We start from the raw sequence: 24,703 nt of genomic DNA, 5'->3' as shown, positions 1-24,703 counted from the left end.
CTGTGTGTGTGTGTGTCTGTGTGTGTCTGTGTCTGTCTGTGTCTGTGTGTGTGTGTCTGTGTCTGTGTCTGTGTTTGTGTGTGTGTGTGTCTGTGTGTGGCGTGGCCCAAGCTCTGCCTCGGTGCTCACGGGTCTCTGCCTATGGCCTCCACCCTCTTGAGTGAGTGAAGGTGCACAGGGCTCTGAGCCAGAATCAGGTGACATGGGTGCTGTGCCGTCTTCGGTTTATTAGCTGTGATGGAGGGCGAGGCCCCTAGTGCCTCTAGGCCTCTCTGCTGTCACCTGTGTGGAGTCGATTATCACCCCCACAGGTGTTCTGGTTTTCTGTAAAGGCAGGACACAGATGTTGAGCCTCATTTATTATGGCCAGGCCAGAACAATCCTGTATGGTGTGTATGAGTGTGTGCATGCTCACGTGTGAGTTCCGTCTTTGTGTCCCTGGATTGCCAGACATTAAATCTCACACTTTTACTTTTCTCCTTTAGCTAATAATAAACTTTTTATACAGACAAATAACTGTCTTTTGCCATTATTTTCTTTGTAACCATTTTTTCAAGGGTTATATTGAAATCATGTTTTCTCCACAACATGTATCTCTAATTAATGAAGTAGCACTTTTTACTTCTAGGTAGCTGTTTGATTTTTTCTTTTTTTTTTTTTAGCAGTACAAATGATAGGGATTATCGTTAAAATTTCCAGTTAAAATGTCAATAAGTTTTTGTTTTTATTGGTGAAAACTTAAGGAAACAGTCTGAAACTGTTTCATGCAGATTGTGCACTTGACCTTAGAGGAGGGGTCTCTAGCCTTAAATGCTCTGACTTCATGCTAGGAAGAGGACTGCTGTTTTCTGTAATAAAGTTGAATTAAGGTTTTCTCCCTGTGAAGTGACCATATAAATTTAAAATTTTATTTTTAATTTGAGGATAATTGCTTTACAGTGTCGTGTTAGTTTCTGCTTACAGCAAAGTGAATCAGCTATACATACCCATAGATGCCCGCCCTCTTGAGCCTCCCACCCACCCCTCATCCCGCCCCTCTGGGTCAGCTGAGCTCCGTGTGCTGCACGGCAGCTTCCCACTAGCTGTCTGTTTACACCTGGGAGTGTCTATATGTCAGTGCTGCTCTCCCAATTTGTCCCATCCTCCCCTTCCCCTGCTGGGTCTACAGGTCCGTTCTCTATGTCTGTGTCTCTATTCCTGCCCTGCAGATAGGTTCATCAGTATCATTTTTCTAGATTCTACAAAACTCATTAGTCTTTACTCTGCTTCATTCCGTATTCCAAGGCCAAATTTGCCTGTTACTCCAGGTATTTCTTGACTTCCTACTTTTGCATTCCAGTCCCCTATAATGAAAAGGACATCTTTTTTGGGTGTTAGTTCTAAAAGATCTTGTAGGTCTTCATAGAACCGTTCAACTTCAACTTCTTCAGCGTTATTGGTTGGGGCATAGGCTTGGATCACCGTGATATTGAATGGTTTGCCTTGGAAACGAACAGAGATCATTCTTTCATTTTTGAGATTGCATCCAAGTACTGCATTTTGGACTCTTTTGTTGACTATGATGGCTACTCCATTTCTTCTGAGGGATTCCTGTCCGCAGTAGTAGATATAATGGTCATCTGAATTAAATTCACCCATTCCAGATCAGCCCTGGGATTTCTTTGGAAGGAATGATGCTAAAGCTGAAACTTCAGTACTTTGGCCACCTCACGTGAAGAGTTGACTCATTGGAAAAGACTCTGATGCTGGGAGGGATTGGGGGCAGGAGGAGAAGGGGACAACAGAGGATGAGATAGCTGGATGGCATCACTGACTCGATGGACGTGAGTCTGAGTGAACTCCGCGAGTTGATGATGGACAGGGAGGCCTGGCATGCTGCGATTCATGGGGTCGCAAAGAGTCAGACACAACTGAGCGACTGGACTGGACTGAACTGAACTGAACTGATACATATGTGTAGCCAACTAACTTTCAGGAAATGTCTTCCCCAAAACCTAGACAGCTTGCACAGCCCTCCTAGTGTCTTCTGTATCCTGGTGTGTTCTGTATCTGTTCCCTCGTGGCTCAAGTGGTAAAGTATCCACTTGCAACACAGGAGACCCGGGTTCAATCCCTGGGTCGGAAAGAGCCCTTGGAGAAGGGAATGGCTCTCCCCACTCCAGTATCCTTACCTGGAGAATCCCATGGACAGAGGAGCCTGGCGGGCTACAGTCCATGGGGTCACAAAGAGTCTGACTCGCCTGAGCAACTGACATTTTCACTTTGATTTTCCAGCAATGCACAACAAAATTTTTTTCAGGAGAGAACTTACTAGAGCTCGAAGTTCAAGGAGAAGTCTTGTCCTGCTTCTTTTTGTGTTTCTTTTCCTGAGTTAACTCACCCAGGTGCAGAAAAGGTAAAGAAAATGTAATGTCATCTAGATTATTTCTACCCTCCTTTCTCACAGGTGTAGAAGAGAAGCCATGCAGTTTATGTGGACCCAGGAAATTAGTAACTTTATATTTACTTGATTCTGGTACAAGCTAGTTGTTGCTAAAATAAGCAGTTGATAGCAGAAATTAATCAAGTAATGGTCTCTGCAAAAAAAAAAAAAAGTTTTCAGTGCTTACTTCAGATTTTGAACTCTTAGTTTTGATGTTGTGTTATCAGGAAATCACCTAAATAGAATCGATCATGAGATAAACATTGGCCCCTCCACAGCCTCTTTCCAGCCTCTGTGACTCAGATGATGGAAGTTCTCCCAGCAGGGGGACGTTTTCACTTTGCTTTGATAACATGCACCCACATTTTATTGATGTCTGAGTTTTCAGGCTCCACAGTGGAGTAATGAGTACTTAATATAGGACTTATCTACCCACACCCTCTGCGAAAATTGAGACAGCTTGAAAAAGAAGCATTTCTTTCACGTTATTGTGTTTCCACTCTTTTCAAATTTATCTCCATTTGAAGATGTGTCAGCCACAGCATGCTATTCCTGGAAACCTAAAGGCAGCCGCCAGCGGAGGGGCATAGCCAGTCAACGTGAATCCAGCTCCTCGGCGAGCTGGCCTTAACTGTACGGGTGTTTGGGAGCCCCGTGCAGCATCAGACATTATGGAGCATCCTAGGGGAATGTGAAGCCTATTTTGAAGGACATTAAAGAAAACTTTCTTTTGTACATTTCTCACCCATGGGAGCACATTAATTATTTAAAGTGTCATTTGTTGATTTTTAAAAAATATATATATATTTTAAAACACATGTCACTGCACCAGATTATAGTTGGGACATGTGAGCTCTAGCCCTCTGGCCAAGGATCAAACCTGGGTTTACTGCATTGGGAGCATGGAGTCTAAGCCAGTGGACCACCAGGGGAGTCTCATCGTTTGCTGACTTTATTTGGCACTGTTGGAGAAATCCAGCAGTGCATCAGAAGGCGAGAAATCAAGACTCCCCGAGCCAAGTGGTAGTTTCTGCAGTTTCTTCTTTGTCTGCGACTTTTGCTAAGGTTTGGGATCCTCATAGTGTCAGGAGGCTAACAGACAGCAGTGGCATCTGACAGTTCCCAGATAACATACTGCTTAATTCAGTGCTCTTCGTTACCATTAGGTCACCTCAAGAATCACTTATATCTTATTTTCAATAAACAGAATAGGAAGTTAAAGCTAATGTTATCATATAAGTCATGTGCATTTAAATGGAAACTAAACAAACAAAACTTTTATGTTCCTGTTTTGGTAGCCTCTGGTTCATTTTGAAGTGCCCGCCCTCTTCAGGGAACCTAGTGGAGTTACCTTTACTGTTCTTCTCATCTTGGATTTTACCAGAACCGCCTCCCTCAGCCCCTGATCATCTGAGCTCTGCTCCATCACCGCCACACTCTCCAGGGCTTTCTTGCCTTAACCTAGCTCTTCAGCTCCTCTTTTCCCTTTTATGTTTCCTGCTAGATCACCAGAGTTTACAGATTCATGTCTCTTCCTTCACCCCTTCAGCAAATACTCACTGAGTGTCTACTCTGCCCTGGGCCCTGGCACTGAGACACGTTCTCACTTTACCTCTGAAACCACTTTGACCTTGTTTGCCTATTAATCTGGCCTTTCCCTTGGGATCTCCCGACAACCCTCTCTGGTGATCATGGCCATTGTTTAGTCGCCACGTTGTGTCTAATGCTTTGCGACCCTGTGGGCAGCAGCCCACCAGGCTCCTCCGACTGCGGGACTCCCCAGGCAAGAATGCTAGAGTGGGTTGCCATGTCCTTCTCCAGGGGATCTTCTGGACCCAGGGATCGCACCTGCGTCTCCTGAGCTGGCAGGTGGTTTCTTCACCTCTGAGCCACCTGGCAAGCCCTTCTGGTGATGAGTAAATGTTTATTCTGCGCCTTGGAGTTGGAGGGCAGACTCTCAGCTGTCCTGTTTCCTGCTGCCCTTCATACCGCTGTCCAGCACAGCCTTATGGGAGCCTCTGCTTCCTCAGGGCTCAGGCTGTTCAGCTGTGGTGTGAAGCTTTTCCGTGAAGTGTTTCCTGCCTCGCTGACTTGAGCACCCACATGGATAACCCATCTGTCTGTCCTCTCCAATTCCTGGCCCGAGAGGTCACTGCCTCCACGGCCTTTCTTCATCCCACATCTGACATCCTTGACCTTATTACTGTAATCCACTTCCACCCACCTCGTGACAGCCCCTTCCTCTCAGATCTCTTTCCTGTCACCTCAGCTTTCAGGGTCCCACAACAGCTGTCTTCCTGTGTCGTTAGAGCCCCTGTGTCTTTTTTCACTTTATCCTAGCCCCTCTGTGTTCAGCTTAGATTCCTTAGTCCATTGTTTTAGTCATTCTGATGTTAACTCTAAATCCTCTTGCTCCTCTGTTTCGTCCTTTGGTACCTTCTTGTTGCTTTGGGGAGAAAAGCCCAAACCCCTCGTGAGGCCTTCTCAATCCTTCTACGTCTGACCACTTCCTGCCTCCCCTGCACATGGCCTCCCTTCTTCCCATGTTCTCAGGGCTTTGCTTTCATCTTTTTTATCTTCTCAGATAGACATGCACTTTCGTACTCCAGGGCTTCTAAACACGCCAGGCCTGGGGGCTGGAGTGCTGTTTTCCTCTGCACCAGCTCCTTGACTTCCTTGGGGGAGCTTTCCCTCCGTCCCCCACAGCACAGATGAAGGCCTTATGCTGCTTATCCTCCTGGCATCCTGTGCTTGCTTCAGTTCAGTCAGTTCAGTCACTCAGTCGTGTCCGACTCTTTGGAACCCCATGAATTGCAGCACGCCAGGCCTCCCTGTCCATCACCAACTCCCGGAGTTCACTCAGACTCACGTCCATTGAGTCAGTGATGCCATCCAGCCATCTCATCCTCTGTCGTCCCCTTCTCCTCCTGCCCCCAATCCCTCCCAGCATCAGAGTCTTTTCCAATGAGTCAACTCTTTGCATGAGATGGCCAAAGTACTGGAGTTTCAGCTTCAGCATCATTTCCTCCAAAGAAATCCCAGGGCTGATCTCCTTCAGAATGGACTGGTTGCGTCTCCTTGCAGTCCAAGGGATTCTCAAGAATCTTCTCCAGCACCACAGTTCAAAAGCATCAATTCTTCGGCACTCAGTCCAACTCACACCCATACATGACCACTGGAAAAACCATAGCCTTGACTAGACGGAACTTTGTTGGCAAAGTAATGTCTCTGCTTTTGAATGTGCTATTTAGGTTGATCATAACTTTCCTTCCAAGGAGTAAGCGTCTTTTAATTTCATGGCTGCAGTCACCGTCTGCAGTGATTTTGGAGCCCCCCAAATAAAGTCTGACACTGTTTCCACTGTTTCCCCATCTATTTCCCATGAGGTGATGGGACCAGATGCCATGATCTTCATTTTCTGAATGTTGAGCTTTAAGCCAACTTTTTCACTCTCCTCTTTCACTTTCATCAAGAGGCTTTTTAGTTCCTCTTCACTTTCTGCCTTAAGGGTGGTGTCATCTGCATATCTGAGGTTATTGATATTTCTCCCAGCAATCTTGATTCCAGCTTGTGTTTCTTCCAGTCCAGCGTTTCTCATGATGTACCCTGCATATAAGTTAAATAAGCAGGGTGACAATATACAGCCTTGATGTACTCCTGTTCTTATTTGGAACTAGCCTGTTGTTCCATGTCCAGTTCTAACTGTTGCTTCCTGACCTGCAAATAGGTTTCTCAAGAGGCAGGTCAGGTGGTCTGGTAGTCCCATCTCTTTCAGAATTTTCCACAGTTTCTTGTGATCCACACAGTCAAAGGCTTTGGCATAGTCAATAAAGCAGAAATAGATGTTTTTCTGGAACTCTTGCTTTTTCCATGATCCAGCGGATGTTGGCAATTTGATCTCTGGTTCCTCTGCCTTTTCTAAAACCAGCTTGAACATCTGGAAGTTCACGGTTCACATAGTGCTGAAGCCTGGCTTGGAGAATTTTGAGCATTACTTTACTAGCATGTGAGATGAGTGCAGTTGGGTGCTTCCTTACATGAATCTATTCATGATTTCACATTGCTGAATGTGATTGATGAATGATTGTATCTTGTGTGGACTCTTGAGTGCAAGGGCAGTTGGGAAACGTGTATGTCTGTCAAGCCCTGGCAATATAACACAGTGCCTGGCACATGGGGGAGGATTAAGTATCTGGATGGGGGAAGAAAAAGGGGAGAAAAGAAGGATAGAAAGATGCAGAAGTGGGCCTGGGAATGCTCCCCGGAAGGATCATTGGATGCAGTTGTGGAAAGCTGTCTTCGGACTTTTTTGGACGCTGATGCCCTATGGCAGAGCAGCATCATCTGTGCACTCAGTGGCACCTCACTGCCTCAGTTGGGATCCCATCTCTGCCTCTTCTGGCTGTGTGACCCGGAATAAGGCACTTAAACCCACTAAACCCTTTTCTGTAGAATTGAGGATAATATTAATACGACCTCACAGGATCCTTGTGAGAATTTAATGAGACAACACATGTAAAGTGCTTAGAATATTTCAAAGGACTCAAATAGTATCAGTCACTATTACTCTTATTGTAATAGTTGTAACTGTTCCATATTCATAAAATAGTGCACTGCTGGTGTATATCTTACCAAAGAAGTACCATGTGTTGGCCAGAAGAACATACTGGGATAAAGAGAAGATTTATTATATAAGTACTAGCATAAATCTCTTGGGAAATCTATAAATTCAAATTCTCATATGAGTACTGATTGTGAGACACCTGCAGCAGTTCGTTAGGAGAAGGTAGTGGAACATGTGCGTGTAGGTATGTGTGTCTTTTCTCATTCATGCTTCAGTCAGGCTTCTCAACTCAGGAGCTCGGTGACTTTTTTTTTTTTTTGGTGATTGTGTCTTAATCTAGAATTTTGTTGAAATCAGGAAAACGAGTGGACTTGCCGTGTGAAAATCTGACTTATCAGTGAATGCCTAACCTCTAAATAATCTTTTTGTGCCCTTCCTTTTTCCTTCTGATTGTTTTCCCTTTCTCTTTGGAGACTTAGGCCGCTTATCTTCCCAATATATTCTAACAAGATTTTCCAGAAGCATCTTGAAAACTGCAGACAGTGTTTTGCTCTTGGTGTGGGAAACGTGGAGACACAGCTTTGCCAGCCCCGCGGCACCCAGGCTCTTTGCTGCCTAGGGAAACCGGCCCGTGGTGAAGCCATAACTTGTTCCCTTTTGATTCTGAGTCGAAGATTATTAGCTTGTGATTTAAGCAAACCATCTGGTGCTGCTGGCACTGCACACTGTCCGCCTAGAGCTCCCTCCTTAATGTCTTAGTGGAGGCAGTTTAGGTTACATACTTGAATCCCTGCTCTGGTCTGGACTTTTTTCTTTTAACGTCTTAAAACATGTGCTTTTGAAAATCATACTGTGATCCGAAGCACATTTTAAAATTGTGGAGAATTTCTTCGTTGTTTGGTGTGGTATGTATTACTTCTTTTCTTCTACTCAGCTTTCATTACCTTCGTGTCTCAATTGTTGTTCAGTCTCTAAGTTGTGACTCCTTGGACTGCAACACGCCAGGCTCCCCTGTCCTACGCTATCTCCTGGAGCTTGCTCAGACTTATACCCATTGAGTCAGTGATGCCATCCAGCCATCTCATCCTCTGTCACTCCCTTCTCCTCCTGCCCTCAGTCTTTCCCACCATCAAGGTCTTTTCCAATGAGTCAGCCCTTTGCATCAGATGGCCAAAGTATTGGAGCTTCAGCATCAGTCCTTCCAAGAATACTCAGGACTGATTTCCTTTAGGATGGACTGGTTTGATCTCCTTGCAGTCCAAGGGACTCTCAAGAGTCTTCTCCAACACCACAGTTCAAAAGCATCAATTCTCTGGCTCTCAGACTTCTTTATGATCCAACTCTCACATCCATGAATGACTACAGTGTCTGTACCCAAAACTACATACCAACTGTTGTAAGGTGGGCATGAAACGGGATGAATGTCCGAGTGGAGACAGCTGACTGTGTTCTCTGGGACTGTGGAAAAGTAACAGAAAGTAAAGAATTTCAGTTTGGCTTTGAAGCTGTTTCCCTGGCTTGGAGCCAGAGTATAAATCAGGTGATTAGTTGGAAGTCCTGGTTTACGGGACCATTCTTGCATTAGATGCCAAAATGCTTTAAAAGCTATTTGGATAAATGTATGATCTGAGGTGGAACTATCTTGAGGGTCTGGCACACAAATGGATGGGAAATTAAGCAATCCTTAAGAAAGCGATGTTTTACTAACAAGCAGAATTCTGTGAGTTTAACTTTGGAATGAGAGGTAACACATGTCTGTAACCATGGCAGACTAGATGCTGGGAAAATAATTCCAGAGAAACAATTGAGGATGGCTAATAAAATATGCATTCATACATTGTCAAGAATGTAGGACATTCTCAGGCCAGGGGGTGAATTGAGAGGGAATTCAAAGATAAGTTATTATTAAGCTGTTGAACTTAAATGCTGGGTTTTCGTCTTGGCAGGATGGAAGAAAAGGTCCATGGGAGCCTAAGGTGAAGAGTCTAACAGACAATCAGTTCTCCCTTTTTCTAAAAAGGGTCCATGATGCACAAAATTGGTCCTGTGAAAACACTAAGAAAATTAACCGGCCTTTGGTGAGACTATGGAGAAAAAGAAGGCTCAGTGAGCAACTGTTGGAATGATACAGGGCTCATAAGTCCTGCAGGTATTAAAAAGAACAGGGATATCATTGCCATTATATTTGAAGGCTTAGGCTAAATGAGCAAATGCCAAGAAAAATGAAACTTTAGCAAAACTAGCTAAATATGAAAAAGAAAACCTGGGAAAAAAGAATTGGTAATAAAATTTTTTCCCACAAATTTCAAGCCCAGAGAGTTATATTGGTGATTTTTAATAAACATAAAGGAGCAGATAATTTCATTCTTACAGTAACAATTCCAGAAACTAAAAAAGGAGGGACATGTTTTATAAGGCCAGCATAATTTCCCATCAAAACTTGACAAAGCTAATACGAGAAAGGAAAAGTTTAGGCCTGTCTCAACCATGAACATAAATATAAAAATTCCTAAACAAAATATTGCCAGTCCACAAATGGTGTATGTGAAAAAGAAATGCTTGAAGTGAGGTTTATTCCAGGATTACAATACTGGTATCATCAGAAGATGAATTGCTGTCATTTGGCACAATAAATTCCACTATTTTCACACAGTGGAATATCATACAGTCATGAGAACTACAGTTTTGCCCAGCAATGTAGATGAATCTCACAGATATGTAATTCCATTTGTATGATGTTAAAACAAATAGACTAAACTAGAATGTTGCAATATGGTTACACTTTACCTAGAAAAGGGATATGAGGGTGGGGGTCCTGGTGATATTCTGGTTGGTTTGCGAGCTCTTTAGATAGATTTGTTCACTTAGAACTCTTCAGAGTGTACATTTATTATTTGTGTTTTTAGCTCAATAAAGGTTTACTAAAATTTTTAGATACATAAGAGTATGTGTAGAGTGGGCTTGGGGCTTTCCTGGTCTCAGCTGGTAAAGAATCCACCTGCAATGCAGGAGACCTGGGTTTGATCCCTGGGTTGGGAAGATCCCCTGGAGAAGAGAATGGCAACCCACTCCAGTGTTCTTGCCTGGAGAATCCCATGGACAGAGGAGCCTGGTAGGCTTCAGTCCATGGGGTCACAAAGAGTCAGACATGACTGAGCGACTGTAACTTTCACTTTTCAGAGTGGGCTTACGTTTGTATAGAAAGAGGAGGAATAATGTATTATACATGCTTGTGTATGTATAAGGTACCCCTTCAAGTTACCTAAGAAACTGATACCATAGCTTGCCTGGAGCAGTTAAAGACAGGATATGAATTAAATAATGTGGAGTCATCTTTACAGATAGTCTTCAAAAAGGCAAAGCTTTTTTTTTGTCAAGCTTACAGATAATGTGAGTACATATCCGAGGAGATCTGCATAATAACAGAAGTCTCAGAGCAGGTGGGACAGTCAGGGTGCTATTAGCTGAGAACAGTAACTTGACCACTTCTGAAAAGATACTCAAAGTAATTCAAGTGCCAGCAAACTAAATGTATCTCTTTACTGTTAGTTTTTAACAGCTATTTGTTGTTGTTCAGTCGCTCAGTCGTGTCCGCTTCCTTGTGACCCCATGGACTGCTCACGCCAGGCTTCCCTGTCCTTCACCATCTCCCAGAGCTTATTCAAACTCATGTCCATCGAGTCAGTGATGCCATCCAACTGTCTCATCCTCTGTCGTCTCCTTCTGCTCTTGTCCTCAATCTTGCCCAGCATCAGGGTCTTTTCCAGTGAGTCTGCTGTTACCAAACTACTTACATTCACCTTTACCTCTGAAAAGGATTGTATTAATAACCAAGATTATTTCTTGTCAGTAATCTTCTGATTGGTATACTTGGCTGTTTGGTTATCTTGCTGAGGTTGCTTTTATGTGATAACAGATACTTTTTGTCAGCATAATTTGGCCTCTGAATTAAGGTGAACTTGTTTATTTAAATAATTCTAATTTAGGAACCGTATGTGGAAATAACTGATAAAGTGCTGACCTTGCTCTCCTAGTTTCTTGTTTCTTCTCAGCATCTGTCCTCTTTCTCTCTGTTGTGTTTACAGATCTTTCTCAAGCATCCTGTCTCTTCTCCATCTGGTCATAGAGATATATTTCTTCTTTTTTTCCTGCCTTTCTTGAGAAAACTCTACCTACCTGGCTTTAGAGCAAGAAATTATCTAATTGAATTCTAGCTGTTTCTTTAACTCAAAATTCTTCGTGATGGTGTAAACAGAAGAACCTCAGTTTGAACAAATAAAAGTGACTCATTTATGTTTATTCTACATCTGCTATTAGTCAGGTTTATGGCTTTTATGTCCTAAAACCCTTCTAGAAATGTTTATTATGATTTTGGTCCTTATATTTTTATCTGCATTATAGTGTTATTTCCATGGAAGTTTCTGGACTATTTCCAAGTAAGTTCCTTTAAAGGGGTTGTCTGTGGCCGACTGTTACTTCTTGAACTGATGCTCTTGCATTTATCAAAAAGAAGATGAAGTTCTTTGTGTCCTGAAGTGGAAACGATTAAGGGCGGCCACGGGAGCTGTAGTTCTTCACCTGCCGTGTGTGTGACACAGTGAGAGCAGGATTTTCCGACGTGTGTGTCTTCAGTGTTGTTGGCCCAGGTGCTGCCCACCGCCCAGCTCCTCCGACTGTCTCCAGCCTGGGCCCTCAGTTTCTGACTTTTCCATATCTCCCGCAGGTGGAGGAGTTACTGATGGCCATGGAGAAGGTGAAGCAGGAGCTGGAGTCCATGAAGGCGAAGCTGTCCTCCACTCAGCAGTCGCTGGCCGAGAAGGAAACGCATCTGACCAACCTCCGGGCCGAGAGAAGGAAGCACTTGGAGGAAGTTCTGGAGATGAAGTAAGTGTTTTTACCGTGCTCTCCACTTGCTAGCAATGCTGGTCCTCGCCACTTTCATCTTCTGCCCCTTGGTTACCCCAACCCACTTAAGGCTGACCTGCTCCTTAGATTTGGGACAAATCCTGGTCAAATAGAAACAGGTTTTGCCTCCTTCTCGTTGAAAAATAAGTCCTCTAGATTATGTATCTGTGTCCAGTTGTATATCTGAAACTCCTAAAACCTTCTGCAAAGTGCAGACAAGTCGTTGTTCCTGAGGTCTCATGATGGCTGTGCAATTTTAAAACTATTTTTTATTGTAAACATTTCCAGAGGTTCACAAAAGTAGAGACAATAGTGTCATGAACCTCCTCATACCACCCCATATGTAATCATTAATATTTGCCAGTCTCTGGTCAGTTTCTACAACGTCGCCACTTTTTTGTTTGTTTTGGCCACGTCAGGTGGCTTGCAGGATCTTAGTTCCCCAACCAGGGATCAAACTTACGCCCCCTGAAGTGGAAGCACAGACTGTTAACCACTGGAATGCCAGGGAAGTCCCCCAAATTATCAATTTTCTTTACCTACTTTCCCCTCCTCTTGTGGCTTCCTGAGAGGGTCTCTGTGAAGCTGCAGACATTTGCTACATGGGATACAGCTGCTGTTGCTCTGTGTTCTAAAGAGTCTTGCTTTCCTCCTGTCTGGAATGGGTGTGTCTCTTTTGAGTCCCCTTAAGACTTTCTCTATCACTGTTCCCAGCCCCCAGGCCCGGGCGGTTGTCCTGCTCTCATTTTCCCTAAACCGAGGCTCTTCTGGGACCTCTCAGCCACCTTCGTGACCTCTGCAGTCACCCGCGATCTTGTTGTCTTCTCTTCTGACCCAGGGGAGACACTGTCCTTCAGTAGTCTACCTGCCTGCTTCTATCACAGGTTTAAACTCCAGTTCCCTCCTCTGCAATCCTTCTCTGTTCGTTTTCTTTCACAGTCTTTGCTCGCTATTGGTTCCTTCTCTGCCTAAATCCACAGTCTCCTTGACCTAAAGTAAATAGACGTTCTGAGCCCAGTCAGTGCTTTAAGCTGACATCATCTCTTCTTTCCTCCTAATTTGAACCATCAGTAAATGTTGACCGTGACAGTTCAGAGAAGCTGAGGGTCTGCTGTGACACCTCAGTGTGTGTTTTCATGGGGCGTGATTGTTGTGATGTCACGACAGGAGCCAGAGTTGAGGAAACAGATGATGAAAGTTGAACACTTTCCCATTGCAAAGGGATGGACCCAAAGAACCCATTTCAGTCCCTTGTTCATTATTATTTCGGAGAGCCTAGTTCTGCAGTACATCAGGAAATAATAAAATTCACAAGGAAGAATCAGAATTGTCTTTATTCACTGACAGAATGATCATCAAGCAACACATAAAAATTAGTTGTTTTTCTCTATGTTCACAACCAGCAAATGGAAACTGAAATTTTAGGAAATGTTACTTACGATGACATCAAAATGCGTAAAGCAGTGCAGAATAAATTTAACAGAAGTGGCACAAGATGTCTACATAGAAAACCACAAAATATTACTGAGAGACAATAAAAAATAATCTAAACAAATATAGGAATATACCTAGTTCACAATTTGAATTATTCAAAGTTTAAGCTGCCCATTTCCCCCAAGTTCATTTATTATTGCAGCACAATCCCAGCCAGGGAGCTTTTTGTAGAAACTCACAAAACTGGAATTTTAAATTTGCTTTGAATTGCAGTGGATCTAGCCAAAAAGAACAGAGTCAGAAGACTTTTACTGCCTGACTTGTAGTATTGGTATACAGTCAGTAATAAGAAGTGTGGAAGGGTGTGAAGGCTGACACATAGAACGGAGCAGAATAGAGAATATATTACAGACCCGATGGTACGCGGTCACAGGCACCAATGTAATTTAGCGGGAAGCACTCAGTGATGCAGACACAGCTCAGTGCTATGTGGTAGCCTGGATGGGAGGGGCTTTGGGGAGAGAATGGATACATGTGTTCACTTGAAACTATCACAACATTGTTAATCAGCCATGCTACTGCTAAATCACTTCAGTCATGTCCGACTCTGTGCGACCCTATAGATGGCAGCCCACCAGGCTCCCCCGTCCCTGGGATTCTCCAGGCAAGAACACTGGAGTGGGTTGCCATTTCCTTCTCCAATGCATGAAAGTGAAAAGTGAAAGTGAAGTCGCGTCCGACTCTTATTGACCCCATGGACTGCAGCCTACCAGGCTCCTCCATCCATGGGATTTTCCAGGCAAGAGTACTGGAGTGGGGTGCCATTGCCTTCTCCGATAAAAAATAAAAAGTTAAAAAAATAAAAAATAAATGATGCAGATACAACTGAATGTCCGTAGGGTAGAGTGAGGTAGGGACCTCATACATATGCAGCAATTAATTCAAAATGAATCATATACCTAAACATCAAAGGAAAAACCATAGACTTCTGGAAGAAAGTGGGAAACTTTGGAACAGACAAAAACTTTTCTTTAGTACATATAATATACTAACCATAAAAGAAAAAAATTGATCAGTTGTACGTCATCAAAATTAAAGGCTGTTCTTCAACAGATACCATTAAGAAAATGAATGATAAAGGTATAAGGTATTTACATGAAAAGAATTTTCATATGTAACTTTGCAGATGATCGTTAAATTTCTAAGCTATTTTGTCTGTTTCTGTAGGATTTACGCTATTGTGTTAGTCAATGATTTGTAAACTTTGTCACCTTCCTCTATACTCCTGACATTCGGAAGTGTTGCTCATCTTGAATTCTGAGCAGCAAGCACAGTACCCAGCACACTGGCACTCAGTAAATAGTCTTTGGATTGTGCCGAGTCAGTCTCCCATTATGTGTTCTAAGAGGATTTGTAACCAGATCACTGATGGTTTTAAACAGTCTTCATATTGTTTGTCCTTTCTGCACATTAAACCTTTAAGACAGATGGAACGTTGTTTAGATCCGGAGTTCTTTAGAGTTCTTTTCTCTCTGGCTTAATATTCTAGGAAGCTATTTGGTTAGGGTGCCTGTTAGGTTAGGAACAGTTGCCGAGGAAACATCTGTAACGTACACCTCGAGTCTATACCGGAGTCACTGTCGGGGAACAGGTGAACCCCTCCTCTTAGCAGAGGATGCCTTTGCCGTGCGTGTGAAAGCAGTTACGGCTGGCTTCATTCTGTTTCTTCTTTGCCTTTTCTTCCACATAATGACATTCTCCCAGGACCCGTGGACGTTGGTATAATTTTCCACGAAGAAATAAGTTATTTCTTCCCAACGTTTGTGGCTACGTGTGTTTGCTTGGAGATACTGTTGGTCTCCAGAGCAGGGTGGTTACTGCCTAGCAGAGACAGCCGTTTGGTCTTAAAATTAAGCTTAGCTTCATGGAGAGGGCAGTGTACACTTCTGCAGTGAACCTACAGAACACAGCTGCCCACTTGGGCTCGGGAGTTGGGATCACTGTGGTGTTGTCTCTCAAGCTCACAGCATTCCAGACAGACCACAGTCCCGTTGGTCTTCCTTATCTTCAGCCACATCTACCCTGCACACCTTTCTTCTCTCTCCCGTTTCTTGCTTTTATCATCCTGTCTTGCTTGTTTATATTTCCTATGTTCCTTGTTTATATTTGCATTTTCTTAGGTCACTTATAAAATATTTATAATTCTCGGATGTGTCTTAATTGCCTTTATCCAGTGTTCCAAATCTGGAATTGATGGTTAATGTTATGAAAAGAGACAGTAAAAACAGGACAGTTCTCTCATAAAAGTGTGATTGATTCATTCAAACAATACCTTACACATTGGGGAAATATTCATGATACAATGTTAAGTAAAAAAAAAAAAAGGCAGAACCCACACCATAAAACTGATTTTTCTGTGCATATATGGGTGTATTTTTAATAAAAATAATAATAAAAACTGGGAAGAATAATTAAAAAATGTTAAAAGTCTTGATCTTTGAATGGTGGAAATATGGGTCTTTCTTTCTCATACTCACTGCATTTTCTAATTTTTCCATAATAAGCATTACACATCCAGTTGGGCCTGTGCTAATTAAGGGAGTGTTTTCCTCCCCTCTTATTGTTGTATTAGTCTTAGATAAAATATGGCTGTCCATTGGGACAGAACAGGGGTAGTATGGTTGATCCAGATGTGTGTTTGATATTATTTATTTACTTTTTAGAAAAAGAATCAAGCTCTCGATGCATTGTCTTGTGTGTGTGTGAAAGGCAGATGTTTTTATAGAATTGTATTTGTGTTAAGGTTTTGTTTCCTGAAAGCCTAAAATACCTGAAATGTATTATGTGAAGAGACTTTTTCATTTCAGTTTTTCTCTGTGGAAAGCATGTGATACCGTCCATGTCATATGGTAGGTGCCTGTGTGTGCCTGGGTCTGTTTCTGGACTCTGCGGTTTTCCATTCACCTGTATGGCCGTGTTAGTTGGTCACTGTTTTATGTACTGTTTTAAGTTCTGGTGTATGCCAGGACAGGGCTTCTGCGGTAGCAGAAAGGAAAGCATGGTAAAGATGGTCAGAGGGTAAAGAATCTGCCTGCAGTACAGGAGACCCTGGTTCAGTCTCTGGACAGAAACCTCCTCAGTGTTTGTTAGTCAGAGTCACCTGGAACTTCACTCTTTCATAGAAATTTTATAGTGACACTGACTAGATTCTTCTTGAAAAAAATTCCTTTTGGGACTTTGATAAGAATTTGCATTTTTTATAGACATAACAGGCAAAATTAGATATTTTTATAACAGTAAGTCTTGCCATCTACTCACATAGCCTATTTATCCATTAATATTTTCTTCTATGACCTTCATTGGTATTTTGTGCATTTTGCTAGCAAAATTCTCACACGTCTCTATTAGATTTATTTCTAGATAGCTCATTTACTGCTCTCATGAATATGGGCACTTCCGGCTTATTTTAGCTCATGCTTGATCCCTCATTGTCACTTTCTATTTCATGGAGTGTTTTCATGAGTCTGGAACAAGAGGGAAGGGTCCTTGTATGTTGGCTTAGTTCATAATATTTATCAGAAATTTAAGTTCCCATTTAAACCAAATTTATTTTCAAAATTTTGGTTTTTTCCTTCTTGAAGTCTTCAAAATCCATAACAAGGACTTTGCTACTTTTTAGACAGAACATCTGCTGCAAAGTTTTTGCCATTTCTTCAGGGATGGGGTAAATTACAACTCTCTTAAACCAAAATTTTATGTGGAAAGGCAGCAAGAGGGAGTGATGAGAGATGTGCTGGCCTTTCTTCGTCTCTGTTTCTAAAATGTTGTTTTGTTCTCTTAAATTTCTGTAAGGTGGGGAGTTGGTTCTGCTTAAGAATTTTCACCTTTACCCAAACTCTGTGTGTGTTGTGGAATAGTTTATTTTTCCAGTATACTGTAAAGAAAAAACCTTTCTGTTCCCAGCCTGCTCACGATACAGAGCTCCTGTTGCTTTGGCTCCAAGTTCCATTCTGCCTCATGATAAACACCTTCGTATCTCATTCTGTCTTAGACTCTGTGGGCTCTGGGAGCAGGCCCACAGAGGAGACTCACTGTGCTGTCCAAATGAGCCATGACAAGCATGGGAGTGGAATTCACTGCTGGGAAGTAGACCAGGTGGTATTCAGGGGGCTAGTTCCATGTGGTGATTGCACAACCCATTTGTACGAAAGCAGAAACTAGAGGACTGAAGCTTTCTAGCCACTAATCTCTTGGAGAGATAAGACAGTCATACTGTGCTCGTGTGTTTCCATTTCTCTATGTAAAATTGTGCTGGAGGACATTTCTTTTTATTACTAGGTCTGATTTTTTTTAAGTTGTTTTATTTTTATTTTATAGGCAGGCTTAATGTGAGTAAACCCCTCAGTATGAAGACTCTAAGGCACCAGGGTCAAGTTGTTGTGTTATTAAGTGGGTCATCTGGCCCTTTCTGCTGGAGATGAAGCTCCAGCGCAACAAAGCTATCAGTGGTTCCACATGTGGAAGAGGACCTCATCAGAGGGCTTTTTCACCAGAACAGATGTACACATCCAGTTGGGCCTGTGCTAATTAAGGAAGTGTTTTCCTTCCCTCTTATTGTTACTCCATCTGTTAGAAAGCATCCAGATAATTGCACAACACACAGACTTTGATGTATCCATTACGTGCAAACAGTGGAAGTGCTTCAGCATGCTTGTTTTGGGGACAGTTCATCCAGGGACAGCGTGCAGATCCTTACTAGTCACCATTCTGGGATGCCCGGATGGGTCCAGAGGAGGAGCAGCCCCCAAGCCTGTGTGTCACCCACCAGGGGTCACTCACACCCATCTCTGTTGTCATGGAGACGAGGGCTATATTACCAGTGTCATCGGTTGTCAGGATCTTTGTATGAGACACCACCCAACCTTATCCCACCTCCATACTCCTGCTCTGAAATTTTGAACAGAATGCTTTAGTGAGACTGTAGAATCACATTAGATAAGGTATTTGTTGATTTTTAGTGCTCAGGAGTTGGGGAGCACGGGCTTAGTTGTTCTATGGCATGTGGGATCTTCCCAAACCAGGAATTGAACCCATCTCCCCTACGTTGGCAGGCAGGTTCCCAACCACTGGACCACCAGGGAGGCCCTGCACGTTGGACTTTGAATGAACTGACTCTTCCCTGTAGTTCACCTGGGGTGTTGTTGCTGTGAAGGCAGGTCTTGGCCTCAGCAGCCTCTTCTCTTCCTACCATGTTTTAGCATTGAGGGCTTCCCTGTCTTGTCTTTGTTTTCACTTTTAAAGCATAAGAAAGATTCCAGAGCTGTGCTTTGTTTTTATTTTAAACCAAGACCAGAGCAGCCTCTCAGTCCCCAGTCACTGGTTAGTTGTGGCAGTGACTCCTTTATGCTTCCCAAGAGTTTCTATTTAAAACTGAGCACTTTTACTTGCTCTGTAGGTCAGAGGGATCACATCCTCTGTGGTATTCCTTCTACACTCAGCTTCTTAAAGAATTGTTGTAAGTAGAGGCTTTCAACTTAGACCTGTGCATTTCCTGGGTTCGATCGGAACCAAATCGTAGGCTAATAAAAAGTTCCAGGTGAAATTACTGTGGTATCCTATTGCATTCTGGGCTTCCCAGGTGGCTCAGAGGTAAAGAATCTGCTTGCTGTGCAGGAGATGTGGCCACGGGTTTGATCCCTGGGTCAGGAAGTTCCCCTGGAGAAGGAAATGGCAACCTACTCCAGTGTTCTTGCCTGGAGAATTCCATGGACAGAGGAGCCTGGTGGGCTAACATCCTTGGGGTGGCAAAGAGTCGAATGCAACTGAGCGACTCAACAACAACAGTCTTCATACTGATAGAGCTGATTAGAGTACGTGACTATGTTTGCAGCCAAGACCAAGCCTTCGTGATGTTTCTCTCCTGAATTAGAGCACAGCCGATGACTGCAGGCAGAGAACAGGACGTACATTCTGCGTAGAAGGCAGGAGAGCAGAAGGACTGAAAGGAGGCTGTTTATCTCCCTCTTCAAAACTTGCCAGTCAGATAACTCACGGGAGTGAGGCTGGGAGCTGAGGGGCAGACATGGAGAATGAGAACTGTTATCCTGAGAGGAGGCGGAACGTTTCACAGGCATTCAGGAGGCTCATAATCAAGTTGGTGTTTCATAACTTCTAGCATTTGGGTATCTTTCCTGATGTGAACTTTGAGGATAGACACACGGGGTCTGAATCCTGCCTTCTCACTTAAGTGTGCTTGCTTGGGCGACCTGGGATTTCCAGGAGGCCTAAAACAGATACAACTGCATTCCAAGAAAAAGGGACCACTGACTTCTCTTCCTGTTCCATTCATACGGTGTCAAATATGTTCATGTTTGCTGTTCTTAAATTGTGGTGGAATTAGGGGCATGAGACCGACCTTGGTTGAGCAGTAGTCACTCTGATAGCATATTTCTATCAGTCTGTCCCTGCATTTGATGGTTTCTGGAAAGTTGTAGCTAGTAGAGTGGTTGTTGTTGTTCAGTTGCTAAATCTTGCCCAGCTCTTTGTGAACCCGTGGACTATAGCTTGCCAGGCTCCTCTGTCCTCCACTGTCTCCTGGCCTTTCCTTAGATTCATGTCCATTGAGTCAGTGATGCTATCTAGCCATCTCATCCTCTGTCGCCCTCTTCTCCTCCTGCCTTCAGTCTTGCCCAGCATCAGGGCCTTTTCCGATGAGTCAGCTCTTCATATCAGGTGGCCAAAATATTGGAGCTTCAACATCAGTCCTTCCAATGAATATTCAGGGATGACTTCCTTTAGGATTGACTGGTTGGATCTTGTTGCAATCCAAGAGTGGTACATAATGCTTAGTCCAGCTTATTAAATTATGCTGCTGCTGCTGCTAAGTCGCTTCAGTTATGTCTGACTCTGTGCGACCCCATAGACAGCAGCCCACCAGGCTCCCCTGTCCCTGGGATTCTCCAGGCAAGAACACTGGAGTGGGTTGCCATTTCCTTCTCCAGTGCATGAAAGTGAAAAGTGAAAGTGAAGTCACTCAGTCATGTCCAACTCTTAGCGACCCCATGGACTGCAGCACACCAGGCTCCTCCGTCTGTGGGATTTTCCAGGCAAGAGTACTGGAGTGGGGCGCCATTTCCTTCTCCTAAATTATGCTATGTTAGTATATATACAGCCCATCTTTTTCATTACAAAAAGTGGTGTAATATCTTGGCTCATTTTTCGTAAACATACTCAGCAGTGGAACAGTTTTTCCAGTAAGTGTTGCAGTTAGTTCCTGCTCCTCCCATCCTCTCCTCTCCTCTCCCTCTCTCTTCCTTCCTAGTCTTTGTTTCTGTCTTCTGTTTTAATAAACATCTATAGTAATACCTGTGTTTCAGGAACTGTACTGGATCAATGTGATTTTGAACAAGATATATTCAGTCCCTTTATCTAATACTCTTGATATGAGGGCATGTTAAGCAGGTAGGAATCTAGTTATGATTGTAATACCTAATTAACAATGAAGAAGTGAAGTCGCTCAGTCGTGTCCAACTCTTTGCCACCCCATGAACTGTAGTCTACCAGGCTCCTCTGTCCATGGGATTTTCCAGGCAGTAGTACTGGAGTGGATTGCCATTTCCTTCTCCAGGGGATCTTCCTGACCCAGGGATCAAACCCAGGTCTCCCACATTGTAGACAGACACTTTACCGTCTGAGCCACCAGGGAAGTCTAATAAGTTTAGTATTAAATTAAAATTGCTAACAAGGAATCTGAGCTCCTCTGCAGTGATCTTCCGGGTGAGGTGGCATTTAAGACTGGAAATGGTGTCAGCACAGTGGCGACCTGGGGCTCCCTAGCACTCTTCTCTCTGCCAGAAACATCAGCTTGAACGACTGTCCCTGCACAAAAATACCATTACAAGACTCAAGGACTGACGTTGAGGGATGCAGCCTCCACATGAATGAAGCACGGAAATAACAGTGCATTGAGGAGCGAAGGGGTCTTAATACATTAGTAATAGCTCAATAAGCTGGAAAACCACTGGAAATGATTAAAAGATCTACATCGAAGAAGGACCTGAGACATGGGTAGGATTGCCGTCGGATGGAAAGGTATTGGAGAAGGACAGAGCTTCCTAGGCAGCGGAGTCAGCACAAGGAGAGACCCGGTGCTGGGTGGGCTGAGAGTGGCGAGGGCCTGATGAAGGCCAGTGAGATCAGCGTGCAAGGTGGGGTGGAGTATTCAGGATGCCTGAGATGGGCAAGATTTACAAAACACAGGGCCTCCGAGCCTATGTCAAGGATGTTACATGTGAATCCTGAGGTAATTTCCTTAAATTGTAATTTTTGCCTTTGGTTTTAATTTTTATAATTATGACTTCACAGTGTTTCTTGGTTCATAGAGTCAGTTGCAGAAACCTCAAATAGTAGAGCTGAGATGATCAAGGGTCAGGAATTTTTTCTGGTCATGAGATACTAAAGGCTTTATGAACTTAGAGAACAAGAGGGATGTGCCTTTGGTCTTTCTAGATATGTCTAGGAAAATAGTTTATCAGTACAATTTTTATTGTCACTTGTAATCTAAATCCATTGTTGCTTTATTAAAGGGAGTCTTTCTTTTGCCTGCACGTATCACAGGCTTTTTTCCTGTATGGGTTCTGGTTTACCAGAATTTAACGTGTACAACTTATTTTAGACTAGGAATTTCTTGGAGTGGAACTATATAAGCACTATTATTACCTTTTTTTTTTTTTTTTTGGCTCAAAAAAAAAGAAAAGTAGTTGCTTTATTGTATAGAGTTATCAATTATCTTTCTGGCTCTTTCTCTTGAACTAATCATGCCTTCCTTCCTTCCTGTGGAGATACATTATATAACCAAAAGTGTTTTCAACAGCTGAATAGACTGGAACTTGATTATGTTTGAGTAATATAAAAATGTTTCCATTGACTTTGTGATTGGATTTGTAGAAAATTAAACCAGTTATTGGTTATGCTACCCAGGGTTACATAATTGCATTTTGTCTTTTGTGTCTCAGCTTGGATGTTGGATACCATAATTTCTTCTGTTAGCAGTGCATTTTCTTCTGTTTGTGACTGCCATTTGTATGGTTCCATTGAGGGCAACAGTGGGTGTAAGCAGGACTGTTTGTCTGTGATAGGGCTTTGGTGGCATACACCATTAGAGTTTCTGTTCTGAATTTAGTACTGCTGAATGCCCTTCACAATTGCACTCATCTCACATGCTAGTAAAGTAATGCTCAAAATTCTCCAAGCCAGGCTTCAGCAATATGTGAACCGTGAACTTCCAGATGTTCAAGCTGGTTTTAGAAAAGGCAGAGGAACCAGAGATCAAATTGCCAACATCCGCTGGATCATGGAAATAGCAAGAGAGTTCCAGAAAAACATCTATTTCTGCTTTATTGACTATGCCAAAGCCTTTGACTGTGTGGATCACAAGAAACTGTGGAAAATTCTGAAAGAGATGGGACTACCAGACCACCTGACCTGCCTCTTGAGAAACGTATATGCAGGTCAGGAAGCAACAGTTAGAACTGGACATGGAACAACAGACTGGTTTCAAATAGGAAAAGGAGTACGTCAAGGCTGTATATTGTCACCCTGCTTATTTAACTTATATGCAGAGTACATCAGGAGAAGTGCTGGGCTGGAAGAAGCACGAGCTGGAATCAAGATTGCCGGGAGAAATGTCAATAACCTCAGATATGCAGATGACACCACCCTTAAGGCAGAAAGTGAAGAGGAACTAAAAAGCCTCTTGATGAAAGTGAAAGAGGAGAGTGAAAAAGTTGGCTTAAAGCTCAACATTCAGAAAATGAAGATCATGGCATTCTGGTCCCATCACTTCATGGGAAATAGATGGGGAAACAGTGGAAACAGTGTCAGACTTTATTTGGGGGGCTCCAAAATCACTGCAGATGGTGATTGCAGCCATGAAATTAAAAGATGCTTACTCCTTGGAAGGAAAGTTATGACCAACCTAGATAGCATATTCAAAAGCAGAGACACTACTTTGCCAACAAAGGTCTGTCTAGTCAAGGCTCTGGTTTTTCCAGTGGTCATGTATGGATGTGAGAGTTGGACTGTGAAGAAAGCTGAGCACCGAAGAATTGATGCTTTTGAACTGTGGTGTTGGAGAAGACTCTTGAGAGTCCCTTGGACTGCAGGGACATCTGTTCTTTGGAAGGAACGATGCTAAAGCTGAAACTCCAGTACTTTAGCCACCTCATGCGAAGAGTTGACTCATTGGAAAAGACTCTGATGCTGGGAGGGATTGGAGGCAGGAGGAGAAGGGGACGACAGAGGATGAGATGGCTGGATGGCATTACTGACTCGATGGACGTGAGTTTGAGTGAACTCCAGGAGTTGGTGATGGACAGGGAGGCCTGGTGTGCTGCGATTCATGGGGTAGCAAAGAGTCGGACATGACTGAGCGACTGAACTGAATGCCCTTCGGTGCCCTCTGCTTGACCTCTGGTTTTAAGCAGGAAGGATGTTAGAAACAAGTGAAAGAAAGTGGTATGTTTGCTTACTGACCTCCTAACCCATTGGGGGTGATTTTAAAATGTATTTGTTTCTCAGAGAAGAAAAGCAGTTGTTTTTAAAAATACATTTCAATCTATTTAGATACATAATTTAATATATTGACTTTGGCTTATTGTTTCATTACTCCTTAAAAAAGTTCCCCTGTCTGTTAAATCATATGTATTTTTAGGCTTGAATCATCCCCCCTCTTTTTGAGTAGTCCCATTCTTTCACAGGAATTGAGTTTGGTTTTAAGCATTTTGCTGTTCTTTCCCATTCACAATCCAGATCCCATTAGTTATCAAGGGTGAGGGTGTGGGTTTGAACAGGCAGCTAGCCCTTGTTGAGAACCATGTCACAGCTCCACTGTACCCAGCAATTCCACTCCTCAGCTTAGATGGGATTACAGGAGCAGCATCAGGCCTTCAGAGGCATCCCCTACTCGCCTCCCATTCCCAATTCAAACTTTATACAAAATTGAGCAGAGTATGTGTGAAGAGGATCCTAAACAAAAAAGTAGACTTTTTTCCCATGACTGTTTCAGTACTTTTTCCAAAATATCAAATATTCTTTTCCGGTATTGCTCTGTCTCCTTGGTTGTAGAGGTGGTCATGGACCTAAGGGGGTGGTGAGCATCCTTCATTCAGGCTGATGCAGAGATCACCACCCATCAGGACTTGAGCCTGCTTCCTGCACACACTCTCTTAGAAAGATGAGAAGGATACCAAAATTTTAACTCCAGGAATATGAGTCATTCACTGTAAGAGCCTTCAGAAAGTTATTTAACCTCTTTGGGCCTCTGTTGCTTCATCTGTGAGATGAGAATACCGGTGCTAATAGAAAAGTGGGCAAAGAAT

General features: G+C 43.1%; 1 protein-coding gene across 4 annotated transcripts in view; it reads left to right on the top strand.

The window, feature by feature from the left end:
• ERC1 (ELKS/RAB6-interacting/CAST family member 1) overlaps positions 1-24,703 on the top strand; it is a 273,734-nt gene that overhangs the window by 144,540 nt on the left and 104,491 nt on the right. For 3 of the 4 annotated variants that reach the window (XR_005719752.1, XR_005719751.1, XR_005719753.1), the window contains one exon: positions 11,710-11,874. Coding sequence is in view for 1 of the 4 variants with exons in the window: in XM_040233666.1 (XP_040089600.1) it covers positions 11,710-11,870 (161 nt within the window). In the remaining 3 variants the exon portion in view is untranslated. The remainder of the gene's footprint in view (positions 1-11,709; positions 11,875-24,703) is intronic. The other variant, XM_040233666.1, reaches the window with a different exon arrangement.

Source organism: Oryx dammah, unplaced genomic scaffold, assembly GCF_014754425.2.
Source record: "Oryx dammah isolate SB20612 unplaced genomic scaffold, SCBI_Odam_1.1 HiC_scaffold_29, whole genome shotgun sequence".
Taxonomy (NCBI): Eukaryota; Metazoa; Chordata; class Mammalia; order Artiodactyla; family Bovidae; genus Oryx; species Oryx dammah.
Note: the sequence above shows the minus strand (reverse complement) of the source record. Positions and strands in the feature narration are given on the sequence as shown.